This window comes from Halichoeres trimaculatus, unplaced genomic scaffold, assembly GCF_033239565.1.
Source record: "Halichoeres trimaculatus isolate MK-OKI-2021-1 unplaced genomic scaffold, fHalTri1.1 fHalTri1_scaffold_5, whole genome shotgun sequence".
Classification (NCBI taxonomy): Eukaryota; Metazoa; Chordata; class Actinopteri; order Labriformes; family Labridae; genus Halichoeres; species Halichoeres trimaculatus.
In genome coordinates this window covers 5,433,345-5,452,318 of record NW_027437183.1, presented here as the reverse complement: position 1 = coordinate 5,452,318, position 18,974 = coordinate 5,433,345, and the positions used below count along the sequence as shown (strand labels likewise).

The 18,974-nt window shown below is 41.2% G+C and overlaps 1 protein-coding gene across 1 annotated transcript in view; it reads right to left on the bottom strand.

Moving 5' to 3' along the window:
- Nucleotides 1-10,828, bottom strand: part of scarf2 (scavenger receptor class F, member 2) — a 30,752-nt gene extending 19,924 nt beyond the window's left edge. The window contains exons 1-7 of the mRNA XM_074670819.1: nt 10,125-10,828; nt 8,078-8,136; nt 7,890-7,991; nt 3,417-3,936; nt 2,702-2,920; nt 2,420-2,548; nt 2,039-2,142 (exon numbers count right to left, since the gene is read on the bottom strand). Of these exons, the coding sequence (XP_074526920.1) occupies nt 2,039-2,142; nt 2,420-2,548; nt 2,702-2,920; nt 3,417-3,936; nt 7,890-7,991; nt 8,078-8,136; nt 10,125-10,234 (1,243 nt within the window). The 5' untranslated portion in view covers nt 10,235-10,828. The remainder of the gene's footprint in view (nt 1-2,038; nt 2,143-2,419; nt 2,549-2,701; nt 2,921-3,416; nt 3,937-7,889; nt 7,992-8,077; nt 8,137-10,124) is intronic.
- Between the last annotated feature and the right edge of the window lie 8,146 nt (nt 10,829-18,974).

Here is an 18,974-nt window from a genome sequence, read left to right as displayed (position 1 = left end):
TTTATGTTTTTATGTTGGGGGGGTTTGGGTTGTTAAGATAGTGATTAAGAGGAAAAATCAGAATATTGAGATATATATCATGTGTCAGGATGGTTTTAGGCTATATCACGCAGCCCTAGTTGCGCCCAAGAAAAATTTGCCTAATCTTCTCTGTCAATGCCAAACAGCTTTTTTCACTCCTGTTTTGAGCTTCTGGTACCCCAAAAGCTTGCACAGTAAAACTGTCGTATTATACTTGATATCACCCATATTCAACTGGTCAGTCCAGAAAAATGTCTTGTTTCAAGTCACTATTATTTTTTTAAACTTGTTACAAGCTATTCAGACCTAATTTCTGTCTCTGAATAACTTGAAATAAGACATTTTTCTGGACTGGTCAGGTGAATGTGGCTCATATTAAAAGACATTGTCTACTGAAAAAAAAGACAAAAACACTTGATAACATTTCAGTTTTTTGCAGTGCACCATGGACCATGGGCCCTGTTAAGTGGCCGGTAAGTGTCTGCTTCAAGAATTGCTGTGCCAATCTGTTTGGAATAAGCGCAGGTATCCCCCCAAAAGTGAAGGTCTAGTTCCATCCCAAGAAGATGACACCCAGAACTTAGGAACTGTAGGATGTCCTTCACAGATTTTGCAGACAATTCAGGACAGACTACAGGAACATAACCCGGTTCCTGTACTCTGAATGAGTTGTATATGTCTAGACATATATGTCTATATGTCTATAGTTGTATATGTCTAATAATATGTCTTATTCCTTTAGACTTCATCTAGTCCACCAAACAACACCAAATAGGAGTCCACACCAAAAATGTAAGTCTTATCAAGTGTTTTTTGTCTTGTTTTGAGTAAAAATTGTCTAATTATACTTCATATGAGCCACATTTAGGCAATCAGTCTATAAAAATGTCTCATTTCAAGTTATTTAAAGACAAAAATGAGGTCTAAATTGCTTGTAACATTGGCAGATTTTTTTTTTTTACTTGTTACGAGCAATTAAGACCTTAACACAAGACCTTAAACAACATGAAACGAGACATTTCTCTGGACTTATTAGTTGAATCCAGCCCATTGTAAGTCTAAAAAAGACGTTCTCTATTTACAATAAGACAAAATCACTTGATAAGATTTCATTTTTTCCAGTGTAGAATCAGCTGTTTGGCATTGGCAGAGAGAATTTGGCAAATTTTTCATGGCCGCAACCCACACACTCTGCTCTGCTGCTCATCCCACAAATGCCTGTTCCTGACTGAATTGGCTCCATTATAAAGAGAAATTATCAGATTTTACATTGGTATAAGAATTATTTTCAATCTTCAAACACAGTTCCTTTATTTTTTGAGCTTTCTTTAGTTGTGGTCTAGGACAGATTGTTGGACAGCCTGGGTGTTGCATGCTGTCATTGCACACAGCTGGATTAAAGACTGAAATGATTTGGGGGGGGAAGTGTCACGGCCTCATAACATCACTGACTTGCCTTCACCAGCCAATCACATCTGCTTTGTCAAAGCACTTTGTGTCCTACATAAAAACGTGTCAAAACAGTTTGCTCGACTCTTTTTCCCTCTGTTTGTGCTCCAACTTCTTCTCCTCCTCTTATATGTTTACCATCCCCCTCTTTATTCCTTCCTTCCTCTCTTCCTCTCCTTCTCTTTCTCCCTGGACAGGAACAGAGCCAACAAACACAGCCATAAAAAGGACACCGGCCCGGGTCTGGAAACGCTATCAAGGCCTCACTACGCTAACTCTCCCACTACAAACAGTGACCTGAATAGACGTGTTTGTTGCTACACGGAGTGTACAGCCAACTATGAGACGTTTTATACACACGCAGCACTCGTGGCATCTGCTCATTTGGACAAATAGGTCTTTGCTGAACATGTAGCGCAGTCATGAAATTACTGTTTTTGTCTGAAAAAGTACATTATTTAGAAAAAAGACCAGCTTGTGACAGCCTGGGTAAACAAAAATGAAACATTTTAAGACGTCATAAACACAGACATGGTTGTTTGTGTTAAAAAAAGGGGGGTTTTCTTACGGAGATAGCAAGCACCAGACACTGGATCACAGTTTTTGTCATTGCAGGAGCAGGTTTGGTTGCAGTTCACTCCAAACTGGCCGGGTTGGCAGGTCATGTTGCAGCTTTACCACAAAAGAGGAAAAAAAGCATCTGTTTGAAAACACTCAAAGCAATGGATACAGAAAATAGAGTGCAATAAAGGGGTAAACAGGATCAGGGATTTTTCACTTTCTATTCCATGTTAATCTTCCACATCTGTGAAAAAAAAACGCCCAAAAACAAAAGCCCCCTCTTCAATTCCCAAGACGAGAACACACTTCACAAGAAAGCCTTTCTGCAAAGCCACCGAGAGCGTAAACATGACTTTATTTTGGAGGTATGAGGTGTCTCATGACTTACTAGGTGCCGTAAAACCCCGGGTCACACAGGCACTCTCCGGTGACAACATGACAGATGCCGTTAAAGCAGTGACTGCAGTTGTTCTCGCAGTTCTCGCCATATGTGCCGTTGGGGCAGCGCACCTCGCACCTATCACACACGAAAGGAATGCAGTGATTACGGTAATTTTTAAGCTGAGTGGAATGAGTCACGGACATTATCACAGTGTGGAAAGCTACTAGTTAAAGAGGCTGTTTGTAAGCTTCAAAATGACAAAGCTCTAGATGTTTTTTTTTTTTTTACCTGTCCCCAATCCAGCCGGGGTTACAGTGAGCGCACTTCCCCTGGATGGGGTCGCAGTGGTGTCCGTCCTTGCAGGTGGGACACACCTCCTGGCAGTTCTCGCCAAAAAAGCCTTTGGAGCAGAGCTGGTCGCACCGCGTCCCATTCCAGCCTCTGTCGCAGGTAATGCAGCGTCCTTCTGTCACCTTACAGGGCTGCTGGCCTTTGCAGTGTCCACACCTGTGTTCCACAGAGTCAGATTAAATGTGATTAATGTTGTTTCCGCTAAAACCTTCCATCCCCTCAGTGTTTGGAGTCTATATTTGTATGCCAAGTATCATTTCCCTAATTGAAGTTTAAAGAGGAGATAAAGAAGGTTGAACTTTGTTTCTCTTCAGTTTATAGCAACGCCGTCCTCTGAGATCAGCTCAGCTCAGCTCATGGAAGGTGAAACACTTAACCCCAATTGCTTTTTCATGCTGGCTGATGATAATGGGATAATGTGAATACCAACTCCCAAATCTGACTTTATTATTGCTCCATTAAGCATCATGTTCAGATATTTTATGGGTTATCACCTGCAGCATGTATCAAATCGTATTTCCTATCAAACCACAAAACCGCACTATAATGCAGATCAGACAAGGGAGTTGAACATTACACATCTGTTCAAACTGCATGTTTCCTGTGTGTTTGAAATAGTGCATTTGCTCTCTGCCAAGTTTTCTTCCCCCACCTGTTCCTGCAGTTCTGACCGTAGAACCCTGCAGGACACGGCTCCCTGCAGAACTTCCCACGGTACCCTGGCGTGCAGGTGCACGAGCCGTCCGCCTGGTTGCATTTGCCGTGGATGCACTGGCAGTACCGCTCGCAGCGAGGGCCCCACAGCCTCTCCCGGCACTGGCAGCGTCCTGTGAACTGGTCACACGGGGAGTTGTTGCAGTTGCACTGGATCGCGCAGTTCCTCCCCGTCCAGCCGGGGTTGCACATGCAGCGACCGGTCATGGCGTCGCAAATGGAGTTGATGCTGCAGTAGCAGTTGTTGTTGCACTGCGGGCCCCAGACGCCGGGGTGGCATGTGCATTTACCCGTTTCCTGATCACACTTGCCCTTTTGGCACATGCAGGCATTCTCGCAGTTTGGTCCCCATCGGTTGTGGTTGCAGGTGCACTGGCCGGTCAGATCGTCACACTGGCCGTTGGGGTAACAGTTGCATTTGCCTTTGCAGTCTGGGCCCCAGAACTGGGCTGGGCACTCTGTTAAAAGACAGGGGGGTCAATTAAAAACAAAATAAAAACATTTGTCTCTAACTTCTCTGAAAAAAATAAATGACTGTAAAAGCCATAAAGTCACCTAAGTCTCAGTAGATTGCTGGTTTGAAGTCTAAAGTGTCAGGGATAGATCCAGGGGTGGCCATGGCCTCAACAGAAATTTGTTTGGCCACCCAAAAAATCCCAAACTGTATCGGTCTTTTTTGCCTTCTCAGAGTAAGAGTCATGATTATGACTGTTTCAACACACTGAAATGTTGCCCGTTGCTGCACCGCAAAAAAACTAAAATTTCATCGAGTGTTTTTGTCCTATTTTAAGTAAAGAATTGTCTTATTATGCTTAAAGTGAACCATATTCAACTTTTCAGTCCAGAAAAATGTCTTGTTTCAAGTTGCTTAAAGACAAAAAATAAGCTCTGAATTGCTTGGAACCATGGAAATGATTCTTCCAAAGGAACAAGAAGAATTTGCAAGAAAATTAGCTTGACACTAGAAAAATGTCTTAATAAAAGTAACTTTTTTCTTGTTTCATTGGAAGATTTTTTTCAATTGTTTCAAGCATATCAGACCTCATTTTTCTCTTCAAACAACTTAAAATAAGACATGTTTCTGGACTGGTCTGGTGGATGAGGCTCATATTAAGTCTAAAAAGACATTTTCCACTGGAAATAAGACAAAAACACTTGATGAGACTTCAGTTTTTAGCGGTGTTGTTTGTACTTTCCAGAGTCAGAACAATCTAAGAATTCTCCAGAATATAAAATGTTATTGAATGTTTGATGTTGGAAATCAACTAAAATATGATGTGGTGATAGAAAGACTTCTCATGCCAACCTTGCAAAAGCCCCAGTTTGGCCACTCCAGACAAAACAGTCTGGACCTTCTGTTGAGTTTGGCATTTTGTCCTTATCTTGGTTTCTCAGGGCCAAATGTGAAATGTGCAGGTCTGGATAACAGGTTGGACACAATGAGGTATGCCTCCATCCTTGTTGACATTATGCTGTGGTAGTGTGTCATCAGTGAGAGGTGCAGCCGGCTTAACATTGATTTTACTACAAATGGGACCATTACGTTCACAATGAGACACTTGAAACTAGGCGTGTGTGATTTACTTTAAATGTTTCAAACCATCTAACTACGTAAGCAATCACCAAAATCACCCTCTACCTATTTACCGCTGTAAAAAATATCCCTTTCAGCCGTTTTCCCACTGGCTTCATTTCGAACAGTAAGAGGATTTCTAAAGGAGGTTCATTTATGCTTTAGGTTTACTGACAAAAAAATGCTTACATCCTGTTGTTTTGGTCCCATCATCTTTTTAAGGGTGTTTCTGAACACGTTATGCTGCACCACACAACACCGAAGCTGATATGAAAGCAAGTACTTGAGGAAATTGCTCAAATAATGGACCGCTAAAGGTATTTCTTGACCAGCAGGTTACATGGCTCCTGTAGTTCATTGTTGGTCTGACTAAAATGATTATCCAAATAAATCCATTCATGTATGAAGAAAACAATACAAGTAATTAAAACACTCCACAAGACCAGTAGAGGGCAGTAAGACAAGACCTTTCAGCAGAGATGACACCGTAGAAGGTAAAGACAAGTTACTGTTAATATGTAGCACTGCAGTTAGCCTGTTAGCATGGGAGATTTTTAGGGATGTCCCGATATTACATTTTCACCTCCGATACGATACAGATACTGTAGCATTGAGTATTGGCCGATACTGATATTAATCCGATACGATATCAGCTTTAAACATGCATACTTTCATGACCTAATTTGTAGTATGTCTGTCATGTTAGAAAAGGCTTGATTAAGTGATATTATTCAAACAAAGAACAGTAGTCAGCAACAGTAGGTCTGAGGAAAAACTGACCCATTTATTATTAACCAATGGGTAACAGAAACTGCTTGTATCGGAGATTTTAGATGCATTCCAACACGATACGGATACTTGTTTTTTTTGCTGATATTGGACCGATATCCGATATCAATATCGAACTGGGACACCTCTAGAGATTTTCAAGCTTTGCTGCTTTTAATCGTGCTATATTGCACTGATAGTCGCGCTTTTGACAGAACTGCAACAGGTTGAAGCTTATTCAACTTTCAGTGGGATGCATCCTCCTCAAAAAGCTTTAGGCCATCATTAAAACCTATCTGATGAGGAGAATTTGACACACACATATATAAAACTAAGCTGGGGTGTATCCTGAGGACTTCCTCTGTGTTTGAACAGCTGTTGTAACCTGGTTCAGCTGAAGGTCTCCACTTTACAGGGTCACTTTTTAAACTGGAACACCAGGAGCTGATAGAGACACATTTACACTATCAGGCTCAAAGGAGACCATTGGTTAGGAGGTTATAGGGGGCTTCTAGGTTTACACGACAATGGTTTTAGGATGAAACGCAAAAGCACTGTTGCTTTAGCCCTGGCATTAGGGATGTACCGATCCAGCTTTTCTGGTCCCAATATAGGTACTGATACCAATATCTGGGCTTTGGGTATCAACCGATACCGATCCTGATCTTATACCATTGTTAATTAATAACCTGCGTGCTCTACTGTGGGATAAGACTTGTAATGTTTTGAGTAAAAGACAAAAACAAGTACATTTTTGAATTACTGAAGTTAATACTTATTCAAACTATAAATGTTTAACCACAGTTTGGTTAAAAATATGCTTCAGAATTTACAGTAATGACTTTTTGATTGTGAAATTCAAAACCTTGAAGACTAATCATAGTTTAGCCTTAGTGTCAAGTTTGGACCAACCCTTCCCACTGATACCTGATCTGGCTTTGAGTGGCTGGATTGGTGCCAATACCTCATACCAGGATAGGATCTGTGCCAATACCTACCTGGCATGCCTACTACAGTGTCTTTGGTCTCTCAGAGTTTCTGTGCAAACACAGGTTTTCTTCTCTACCTTTTGAGGTTTTGGGGTGAAATGTTGTGTAAACAGGGCCTAAACCACGTCCATCACAGCTGGGGGTAGGGATGGGTACCATTCACATTTGAAACTATATGGTACAGATGCCTGGTTCCTGGCAATCGGTACCGGTACTCAACGGTACCAATTTGGGGTACCTTTTTTTGTGTTTATGTGGTAAAAAATATAAATTCTTCTGAAATTGAAATATATAAATTTTTCAACTTAGCATATTTTTCTTCAGTATATAACCTTCCAATGCTGTGTTCATGTCCACCATGGAAAATCGCCAACTCTCCCAGTCCCTCACAGTTGCAAGGATGCATTCAGGTACAAAAAACATGGTACCTTTTGGTTTTACATGAAGCGGTACCTGGTACCCCATCCCTAGCTGGGGATCATCATATTGTGGACGGAGGGTGGGGGACATAAAAACACTGAGGGTGCTCCACCAATCAGAAACATTCAGCTTGGAGGCCCTGCCCCCTGGACATCCGAAGAGTACTTGAAACGCACACAGTTCCAGTGGTCAAAAAGCTTCTTTGCTTGTCTTTTAAATCCATTTCTTTTAAACTTTTATCTATCTTTTAAAACTTTTGTTGAAATGCTATGTTTCGTGTGGCGTCCTCATGGAAGGTCTAAGTGTCTTAAAAGGCGCCTTGAAATAAAATGTGATGTATTATTTGTTCCAGTGATCACAAAATTTGACCGAGGTATTGATTGTAGCTGGAACTAAAAGAGTTCATCTGTCAGTGGTACTAAAAATAAATCACAGGATCTGCAGGTGTGTTAGTTTAAATCCAGTGGTTCCATCTACATAACGTGGTTTCATACTTTAGCTTACATCCCTAAAGCTAATCAGTGGCTAGATCTAAAAAGACAAAAGCAGTAACACATTTGTTTTCTTTAAACAGGTATTTTTTAGGGAGAGAAGTCTTCTTCTTGACCTCTGGAGTGATATTTGGACAAAAAAAAAAAAAAAAAAAAAAAAAAACACTTACTGGTGTCACAGAAAGCTCCAAAGTATCCATGGCGGCAGCGACATTCATTGGGCCTGACACACACTTCGTTCTCCTTGCAGGTGAAGTTGCCTTCACAGAGAGCTTGGATGAAGAAGAACAAGCGACATTAGACCCCCGGCTTTCATCGACAGCTTTGTGACATGTGCTGAAGTTTGTGTGGTACATACGTGTCAGGCATTCGTCTCCTAGCTGCCCCCATCCACTGCAGCACAAAAACCCTGGTGATCTGTGGAAAAGAAGGAGTAATGAGAGTCAGAATTAGAGGGGAACCTGGATAAAATGCTGTAAAACCAACACACATCCAAGCAGCAGCATCCACACCCAACTTAAGCTGCTTTGATCTGATTGATGTGGCGAAGATCTGCAAACGTATGCACGGCTACGTACAGGATGCATATGCTAAGCACATGCTTGAATAATGACATAAATAATGGAATTTCCCGTCTGTACACCCTCTTAACCCCTGCATCTGTTTGGTTTATCAGCTTCTTTAGGTTTCCTCAGCCTTCGGGGATTTACAGAAGTAGGGCAGTGGATATCCAGAGACAACATTTTGCAGCCAAGCTTTTCAGCCCATCAGGAAAGGACGGATGCGTCTCCTCTTCCTCCCACGCCTGTGACCTCTGCGGGGCCCCTGCAACACGTCAGCTTCCCCTAAAGTGTTTGAAGATAGCGGTTTGCTTTCTGTCAATGAGCGGGGGATCAGTGCTGCTTTTTATCCTGCCAGAGCAGGCGCGTGGAAGAGATCACAGGTCTCACCTCTGTGTACTTTCACTCTTAATGCAAGAAAGATGTTTGATTTTAAAGCATGCATGTGCCGAATATGACTTGTGCAGCACACACTTTGATAAACTCCAGTCAGCATGTATGCGGTTGACTCTTTCTGACCTCTCAAAGGTAATACATGTCGGCACTCCAGAGGAGAGGGTGCATTCATGTTGTGCAGAGCAGGGTCAGTTTTTATAGCTGCACTCCTGTTTGCCTTTCATTACTGCACCAAGAATGTACCAGCTTCTCTTGCCAAGGACTTCAAGAGCTGTTTTTCACTAATTCAATAACATATTTCCATACACCAGTGCTGAAAACATTCGAGTTGGAATAATAAAAACATAATGGGCAGAATATGAAAAACAAGCAAGTGGTGAGTTCATGGTGAATGCTTGTGCAAGGGCGAAATGTCAAACTTGTAGAGAAGAGGAGGCCCGCTTTGCAGAGCAGCATGTTTTTCAGGATTTATGATGCTAACCTGGTCATAACCTCAACTTCCGCAGCTCCTATCTCTTTTTTTTTTTATCCTACAGGAGAAACTGTGAGCACATCTTTTCTTATCACTCATCTTTTATGAACAGAGAGCAGCGAAGGAGCTTTGGGCTACATCTATTGTTCCCTGCCAAACATGATTTCCAAATTCAAAGATGTGAGTCCAACAAGCTTGGACGCTAACGATGCAATTATGGACTTGGATGTGGTTCTTTTACACAAGCTAAATGCATCTACAGGTTTGGGTGTAATCCTGGAGGCCATCGAGGAATATTTTTTGAAGAAAGCATCAGCATTTCAAGGAAGCTGAATGGAGTTTAAAATCCATTATTTCAAATAATAATAATAATTCATTCCAAACTCATAAAACTTGATTAAGATAAAAAAAAAAATAATGCAATTCAATGTGGTATCAAGCGGTGCCACGAATGCTGTTGGGGTTTGAGGGAGTGCGCCCCCTACAGAGCGATGTTAACACCTCTGTTCCAGATGCACACATCTGTATTAACCTCAATGGACTCCTCCTCTGCCAGAACAGCAGACTGGAATCACGTTGTATGTCTTTAAAGTTGTAAGAAAACATCAAATAAAAGAAAATAAAGTTAAATATCGTAAAGTTTTCTTTTGTTTATAATTCTGGTTGTTAAAAAAAACTGTAAACGCTCACAGATTAAAGTGGAAATCCATAACGTTTAAACTTTTTTAATGGCTCAGTCAGAACCGCAAGAAGGCCAAAACTACAAAAAATATCACCATAACAAAGTTTTACTCAAGCAATGTGTCTTATTTTGTGTAACATTTGAACTCTGATTGGGCTGATTTGAACGTAAAGTGCCATAATGGAGCACCAAACGCAGAATGGGTCAGACTACGTCACCAGAAAACCTCACAAACAAGCTGATGTGCATTAATAACCCGTGAGTAAAGTCATATTTCCACACTTGAGATGCTTACCCAGGCGCCTTGCACACATTCCTCCCTTTAGGATTGAGTTCTTGGCTAACACTGGAGCAGAAGAAGACACAAACCACCGCGAAAACAGCGAAAGAGTTCTTCACTTCCATTGTACAAGCAGCAGCATCCTTCTAGACGCCGTTTTTACTCCTCATTCCCTCTGCTCCAAAAGTGACAATAACGGCTGTAAGTGGGCTTTTTAGGCACTCCGATGTGTTTTACGCACGGTATCCTGAAGCAGCTGCATTCAAAAACTTGTGTATCCTTATCCAAAAAATAGGATCTGAAACTCTTGCCACCACCTACGCCATCAAGAGACTCGGCAGCGAAAAAAGTGACCAACGACACATATCCAAAGGGAACAGCTGAAAAGAGTCCGAAAAGCAGAACGTGCAAACCATACACGCTGTTCTCGCAGAGTGAGGCTTTTATTCCATCAAAGTTTCTCAAAACAAGCCGGAACACAGGGATTAATGATCCAGAGTCGTGATAAAAGTTTCTTCCAACATTTAATCCTCAACGCGTGCGGAAAGGAGCAGATCGGTGGTAATCTTGACATAAAGTGAGGATAAATGAGCTGCCTTTTCGCTTATTCCTCTCTGAGGAGCAGCGCTTAATCCCCAACTTTTGTCCTCTGCTGCGCTCTCAGGAGTGGCAGGAGGGAAATTCCTGATTTGTTACTCTATCTTTGGCTCTGAGCGCCATGCGTGCGCCACCAAATTTACATGGGCCTGCGCGCAACAGGCTGTTTCTAAATGGCCTTGGACGCAGAACGATGCCTAGCGGCTTGTTGCGTTATTGTGGGAATTACAAAGCAGATGGAGGCGAATTTAATGAAAAGAAATGTAAAATAAAAGCTTCACTTCCGTTATTTGTCATATTTTTAAAATATATATTTGCATATTTGAAGCATTTGATACAATAATTAAATAATAACCATAAAATTTAAAATAAAAAAGAGCTCGTATTTTTTTTCCTCACAGTAGCTGACTTAGAATGAATAGGTTTGTGAAGTTTTTGCCATGATGGATTGAGTGTGTGGGCCTCAGTGTGTGGGGGTTTAAGGGGGCAGCAGTGTAATGACTTCACCTTAGACAATAGCTCCCCCATCTGTCAACATGGACGAAGTAATTCTGGCATATGGCACCTCCTGCACTAAATCAATACAAGAGCAAGGCCTCTGAACCACTTAAAGCTGCAGCCAAGAGAAAAATAATTACTTGAAGGCGTTATAATATCCAGGCCGTTCCCTAGCTGCTCAAACAGCTGCACTGTGCAAAATGTTTCCCCACAAGAACACGACTCATTTCGAGCTTAGTGGCTCTGCAGTGGTCTGTGAGGAGCTTCAGGTTCAACATACAGATATTCATCACTCCTCTGCACACAGTTATGACATGTGGGTGATTTAAGTCCTCTGACATAATCAGTTTGCAGATACTGCAGTATGTAAACAAAGCACACAGCCAAAAGTCAACATGGAAACTAATATGACCTCAAAATGTTTGACAGACTGTTTTAGAAAAGGCTGAAAAACAGACACGTTAAAGCAAATGTTTTCATTCTGATGCTGCAGCTGTAATTTATATTTCCATGATGTTTATTTAAAGACTGGTGTATCAATATTACATATGGATAAAAAAGAAGAGTGACTCTTTTTGTGGTCACTATGTGAAGGAAAAGGATGAAGTTGATTTAAACTAGAACAGCCATACTCAGCTGATTTGGCCTCTTCAGGTAAAAGATGTTTCCAGAAACAAAATGCACACAGAAACTATTCACGCTTTCCACACTTTATGTTACAGCCTACAGCCTGATATGTAACAACAACCTGAAACATAATGAAAAAAATGTAAGGGAGAACGGGGTTGGTTGTCACACTCATGATATTTCACTACCAGAGGGCACTGTCCCTCGAAACGTGCTATGGAAAGTTTTGAATTGAGATCACAGCTCACATAGGAAGTCTTCTCTGGCGTAAGACAGCTGAACTTGAGGTGAGAGGACTTTTGTGTTTTTCATGTCAAATTGGAAATAAGTCTAGTTTGTGATTAGCAATCTAATTAGTTGTTACACAGTTGTTAGCCTTGGTGCTAGCAAGAAAGTCCAGTTTGGGTTGGTCTTCACATTTTTTTTTTTTTGGTGTGTATGTGTGTGTGTGTGTGTGTGTGTGTGTGTGTGTGTGTGGGGGTGGGGGGGGTGATGTCTTATTTAGAAACACGTTATATTCAGAAGGCTGGCCTAAAGCTGTGTTTCCTGTTCATGTTCCTAACTCATTTTGTGTTAAGATGTATTAAGTTATGAATTCGTCAACCTTTCGATTAAATTTAACTTGAAAATATAGTTCTGCCTTCTATCATTTTTCTTGTAATATCCCACAAAAAAAAAGCAAAAAAAAAAAAAAAGGCTTTTTGAAAAATGACAAACACTTCCGAATTATAAATGTAACACAATGCTGAGCTCCAAATGTATGAAGTTTTTGCCCAAAATGTCAAATCTTGTAACAGTTTTGTTCAGTTGTTGCATATTGAGTTTTGTTAAAAAAATTCTTATTACATTTCAGGCTCAGCACTTTTGTTACATTATTGACCAGTTATTACATTTCAGGTGCATTTCAGGTCATTGGTACAAATTAGGCTCTAACAAGCCTCATTCCAAAATGGCATAAATCCAGTTTTTCCCTCAAAATTCTACACACAAAACCTCGTAATGACAACACAATTTTTTTTTTCCAGCAAATTTATGTTGTGTCTGTGTGCATGGGATACAACAAAAAAGACAACTTGTGGTCCAACATGTTCCTTGACTTTGAGGACATGAATATTAGCTCGGTTTGGGATCAATCCTTAAAGCTAGAGCTGTCAGAGAGTTTATTTTTTAGTACCCCATTCTTTGCATCTTAGGAGAAATTTACAGGAAGAGGGCTGAGAAAGAAAAGTTGTTAGAAATTAGAACATGACTTTACCTATGGTTAAAGGGAGGGACATGCTAGGTCTTTCTTCTGCCAAAAGAGCACAAGTATCACTTAAATTTTACAGATAGTGATGCAAACAGTGGGTGAGGTCACGCTTCGTGTTGCATGAGGCCAAACTAACGACTGCAGCCACAGCAAATCTCTATGCTTTGGCCGATTTGTTTTCAACAAATCCTTGGCAATGAACAACCCTGTGCTCTTGTTGTTTCTGTCTCTGAAACAATGGTTTATGTATGAGATTTTAGATAAAGCAGCACGCTCTGGAATATTTATTATATGGCTGAAATTGTGCCTTTAGAAAGCAATGCAGCACTTTGGTTTCTAATGGGCACTGTAATTTCCCATTCTTATGGTCGCCTGTTAAAAGTTTAATCATTTGCTCTTTAGCTAAGCTGGAAAAATGGCTGTCCATACTCGTTTGAAAAGTGGATATGAGTATGATTGAGAGGCACACCTTCAAAGATGTGGGAAAAATCTGCACCTGCGTCACAGGTTATCTAAAATCTGATACCAATGTCATGTCTGCCTCCTCTCCATCATCAGTGAAGTATGTGCAGGTCACTCCGACATGAGGTCTGTTTAACCTCCCTGCTCTCCGCAGACACCCACCTCCTCTCCAGGCTGATGTTTGCTGTCAGAGTCGTGATGATGCTGAGACAGGAGGGGGCGGATGTTCCTTTTAAATGTCTTTTCTTCCAGCTGAAGACTCCCGAACACCTTCATCAGCTCACTGGTTAACCAGCTTGGTAGAAGGTTGATTTACCTACAAGTTTTCCCACACATGTAAAAAAGAAAAAAAAAAAAAACAGTTTGTGAGTTATACTTTTTTTTAGCCCTTTAATGGTCAAGCACATAATATTAAGATTTATGAAAATTACTTACCTGCTTTTTTCTAATGTATTTAGGCTATAATAACCCACTTTCATTATTTTTTAGGGGTATGAATTTCAAAATTTCCAATTTTTTTAGCTATGCCATTTTCAACTTTTAAAACATATAAAAACCAATTATCAGAACTGCCTTAATCCTTCGTGGCACAGATTCAACAAGTTACTGGAAACATTCCTCAGAGAGTTTGGTCCAAATTGACATGATAGCATCACACAGTTGCTGCAGATTTGTCATCTGAACATCCATGATGAGAATCTCCCGTTCCACCACATCCCAAAGGTGCTCTATTGGATTGAGATCTGGGGACTGTGGAGGACATTAGAGTACAGGGAACTCATTGTCATGTTGAAGAAACCAGTCGGATGATTCCAGCTTTATGACATGGAGCGTTATCCTGCTGGAAGTAGCCATCAGAAGATGGGTACACTGTGCTCATAAAGGGATGGACATGGTCAGCAACAATACTCAGGTAGGCTGTGGACTTTAAACCATGCTCAGTTGGTACTAAGGGGCCCAAAGTGAGCCAAGAAAATATCCCCCACACCATTACACCAGCAGCAGCAGCCTGAACCGCTGATACAAGGCAGGATGGATCCATGCTTTCATGTTGTTGACACCAAATTCTGACCCTACCATCTGAATGTGGAGCAGAAATCCAGACTCATCAGACCAGGCAACGCTTTTCCAATCTTCTATTGTCCAGTTTTGGTGTTGCTGTGTGAATTGTAGCCTCAGTTTCCTGTTCTTAGCTGACAGGAGGGTCACCCGGTGTGGTCTTCTGCTGCTGTAGCCCATCTGCCTCAAGGTTGGACGTGTTGTGTGTTCAGAGATGCTCTTCTGCAGACCTCGGTTGTAACCAGTGGTTATTTGAGTTACTGTTGCCTTTCTATCAGCTCCAACCAGTCTGTCCATTCTCCTCTGACCTCTGGCATCAACAAGGCATTTTGGCCCACAGAACTGCTGCTCACTGGATATTTTCTCTTTTTGGGACCATTCTCTGTAAACCCTAGAGATGGTTGTGGGTTAAAATCCCAGTAGATCAGCAGTTTCTGAAATACTCAGACCAACATCCATGCCACGTTCAAAGTCCCTTAAATCACCTTTCTTCCCCATTCTGATGCACGGTTTGAACTGCAGCAGATCGTCTTGACCATGTCTACATGCCTAAATGCATTGAGTTGCTGCCATGTGATTGGCTGATTAGAAATTTGCATTAATCAAATACTTTATGCCCCACCCCCACAGCCTGTTAGATGTTTGTATCTCCCTGGATACAAAAAAACATTTAAGGGTTAAGACAGAATTGGTAAGTTTGACCTCTAGAGGGCACCAATATCAGCACATAAAGTCCCTCACAGTCACTTTAAGCAACATTTCAACTATCTCTGCTTCAAGAAGTGAGCTTGCATAAGGTTTGCACTGTTCTCTAGTTTATATAAGCACACAGGTCAGACAGCCGCTGGCTTGTGAAAGGATTTACTGACAAGTGAGAAATTCTGTTCTAGCTCGCCAATCCAGAACAAGCAGCCACGGTTGGATCTGCATTTGATGGTGTGTGAGGCTGTGGTGTTCAACAAGGGACGGTTTTAAAATCATGGAACAGAAAGAGGTTTTTTTTTAATCAATGATGTTTTCTGAACCGTCTTTTTGAGTGTGCCAGGCCTCCGTCTGAAGTCTGAGACAAAGCCAGCCCTGCAGGTCTGATTCTTCTGCATCAGTGGTCAGGTGACCATGTGGTCCTCACCCGCTACAAAGACGACTCAAAATGTCAACTTCACCAGCTTGTTGGTAGCTCTCTGCATAAACCAGAGCAGGAAGTGGGAGAAGCAGCACATTTCTGACAGGCATGTAATATGATTGTTATGTATGATTATGCGCCTAATTTAATTTGAGCGCTGAAAACCCCCCAGATGTGTCCAGGCAGGTTTATGAGACGACAAATTAAACAGTGAGTCCATGTAGCAAAAGACAAACATTACTAAATTAAAGGAATTTAAATCTTGTTATCACCCACGAGCCATAACAGCATGGCATGTAGGAGTGAATGTGGCACCGCAGCCGTCTCTGAGAATCAACAGAATCGCAAAATAAGACTTCACATTGATAGTAGCGACTTGTTTTTCACAACCAGAGCCAGGCTTTTCATTGATTACAAGAAGACGTGATGTGTGGAAAGATTAAAACTGCCCTGCTGTGAATAATCCATAAAAGCACAACACCATGAATCACAACGTGGGCAGAATGGAAAGTGTGTCATGTGGCAAAAACCAGTACAAAGAAGATAAAGATGAACATTATGGGATTACGTGTTGTTAAGGTAACGTGGTGTCAGAGAAGCTCAGTTGGATGCTTGGAAACACAGTTTGTTTACAAAAGGAGGGAGTAACAGATCAGTCTGTGGAGCAACACTAGTGGGTCAAACAAGGTGACGAGGCTCTGTGATACCTGTCTGTTTGGGGTTGATTGCAGTGACACCTGAGGCCAGAATCAGTTGCGTTTTACTGGAATGAAGACTCAGTTTCACATAAGCACCCTCGCCCACTGTCCCAAAGACATGACTTTTGCCAAGGTGTGCATTTGTTTTGGAAGCTAATTTTGACACTACTTTTTCAATGTTTAAATGTAGCACTCGTCGCTGTATTTCACAAGTTTTCAAACCGCTCCAGGGGTCAGTTTGGAGACTGTGATATGAAAGCATGTTTTGATTTTACTCTATGAAACGATTAGCGGGTGATGCCATGGGCCCCCCCATTCCTAAATAAAGGAGGAGGGTTATTATTTTGACCGTTTATTTATAGATTTAAACATGTTTTCGTTATTTTTTTTCTCTCACTTTTTATCTCCCATGACAATATTCTTCTCTCTTCTTCAGCGTTCATGACAATTATATAGCAAATGGCTAATTATGCAACCCCTGCAATGATGTCATTAAGCCACTCCTAGGTCAGCTAATCGCTACTTTTCTTACTGAGGAGTTGTCAACAATGGTGTAATATCTGTGATGGAGAGCAGAGCAGAGACACACAGCCTGCAGAAAGGAGGATGACTCAAAACGCTGTCACACTGGCAAATCGTACCGTGCTTAAGCATGCTTGAACTAAAAGCAGGTCAGAAATCTTTGAGTGTGAGTGGTGCACACTCAAAATTTTCTGCATGAAAAGAACTGTGCGAGAGGGCGTAGGTACGAAAATGAGGTCATTTGTCCGCACAAGGCAGCACTGACCTTGTGGATGCACTAAGCATAAATCAGCCTTTAGAGGGCTGTGTTGGACCAAAATGACTTACCATAAGTCAAAAAGTCCCATTGTGCTGACTCTGATCAGATCGCACTTTATGTAAACAGACGCTTCACGCTGCCATAGGCAGGCCATGGGCATGTCAGATACCTGCCAAAGTCTGATAAATATTGGATTAGGTACATGTGCATCACTTTTGAGTAACCACCGAAAATACTTCTGTTGTATTGCGGTGCATTTGCAGCATGTTTTCCAAATGCTTCACAAGGGTTCTCAAATTGATGAAGTTGTTTCTCAATTTGCTTGTGTTTTTTTTCTTTTTGCATGTGTTAACTTAAATTGCAGTGCTGTGAGCTCTCAGGGCCACCGTAGGATTAGGTTCTTTTATTCTACGTAATGAAGATTAAAGCAATTTAAAGATTTTGAAACGTATTGATTTTTGGCACTGATTATCTCATTTTCAAACATGACTTATGGATATGCAAATATACAGTAAGACTATTTGAAGTTCACAGAATGAGTCTTTTACATTTAGCTGGACAGCAGGACAGACCTTATGTAAGCTGGGTTTTTAGTGTTCAAAGAAAGATGCAGTATTATTTAAGAAGTGTAACTGAGCATTCATGCATTATGAGTTAATGAGGACGTCTCATGGTCCAAAATAAAGACTATTTGGCTCATTAAGGAGTCGCTTCAGAGTCAAATCAGTGAATAAAAGCACTTCAGTGAAAATAATCCACTGGAGTGAAAGAGCCAAATACAGATGTCAGATAAACTTTGCATAACTACAAAATTGAGGCTGAAAATGGATTCTAAGGTTTTTAAAGGTCAGATGAAGTGGATAGAAGACAGTATATGAAGGCTTGTTTTAGTGTTAAAGTTTTATGAAGTAGTCACTGTTGACTACAGAGTCAGCCTGAGCCACACAGAATGTCATCTATTACTGTTTCCTTGTGTTATCAAATTCAGTAAGGCGACAAAGCTCCAGGTAAGCCCTCTGCAATGACTTCTACGGCTCCTTTAATGCTGGGTTTTCCTTGTTGCACAGCAAGATATCACTGTACAGCTTTGATATATGTTGTAGCGAGGATGTCCTCTTGGAAATATCAAAAGAAACATCAAATCTCATCCCCAGAAAGCTTTTGTTTGGCGAAACACACACACACACACACACACACACACACACACACACCTTCCCTCCATAAAGCAAAAGGACAGGGCACATTAAGCCAGCTTGATCTGAGGCAGCCGGTTCTGACAGGCACTTCAGTGATCTGTCAGGATAGCAACAGCAGCATTACTCAGTTCATTGAAACAGAAAAAAGGTGGAAGGAAACAGGCTTGATGCTGGAGGCGTGATAATTACACTGCCAGGCTTCCAATGCGTTGATGTATATTAAAAATATATACGCCCGATTTAAAATTAAATGTTGGCCGGTTCTGACAGTTTTTGTGAAAGAGCTGCCAAAAGGCGATGATGTATGCCAGCTGCCACAGTCTATTAAGATGTGTTTTCATGCTCAAAGATTACACATCATTAGGGGTCCTAGAAAATTTAAATTTCTGGCAGTGCAACACAGAAAACATCTGATTATAAATCATAATACAGTTAAAACCTCATCTGGAATCAGCAGTGACAAACAGCTACAAACCCAAACAGTTGAGCGCTTCAGATTGGTCTCAATCTGGTTAAAGTGACTGGGTTGAGATTATTTCCCACTCTTTGGATTGGTCCCTTCCAATCAAATCAAG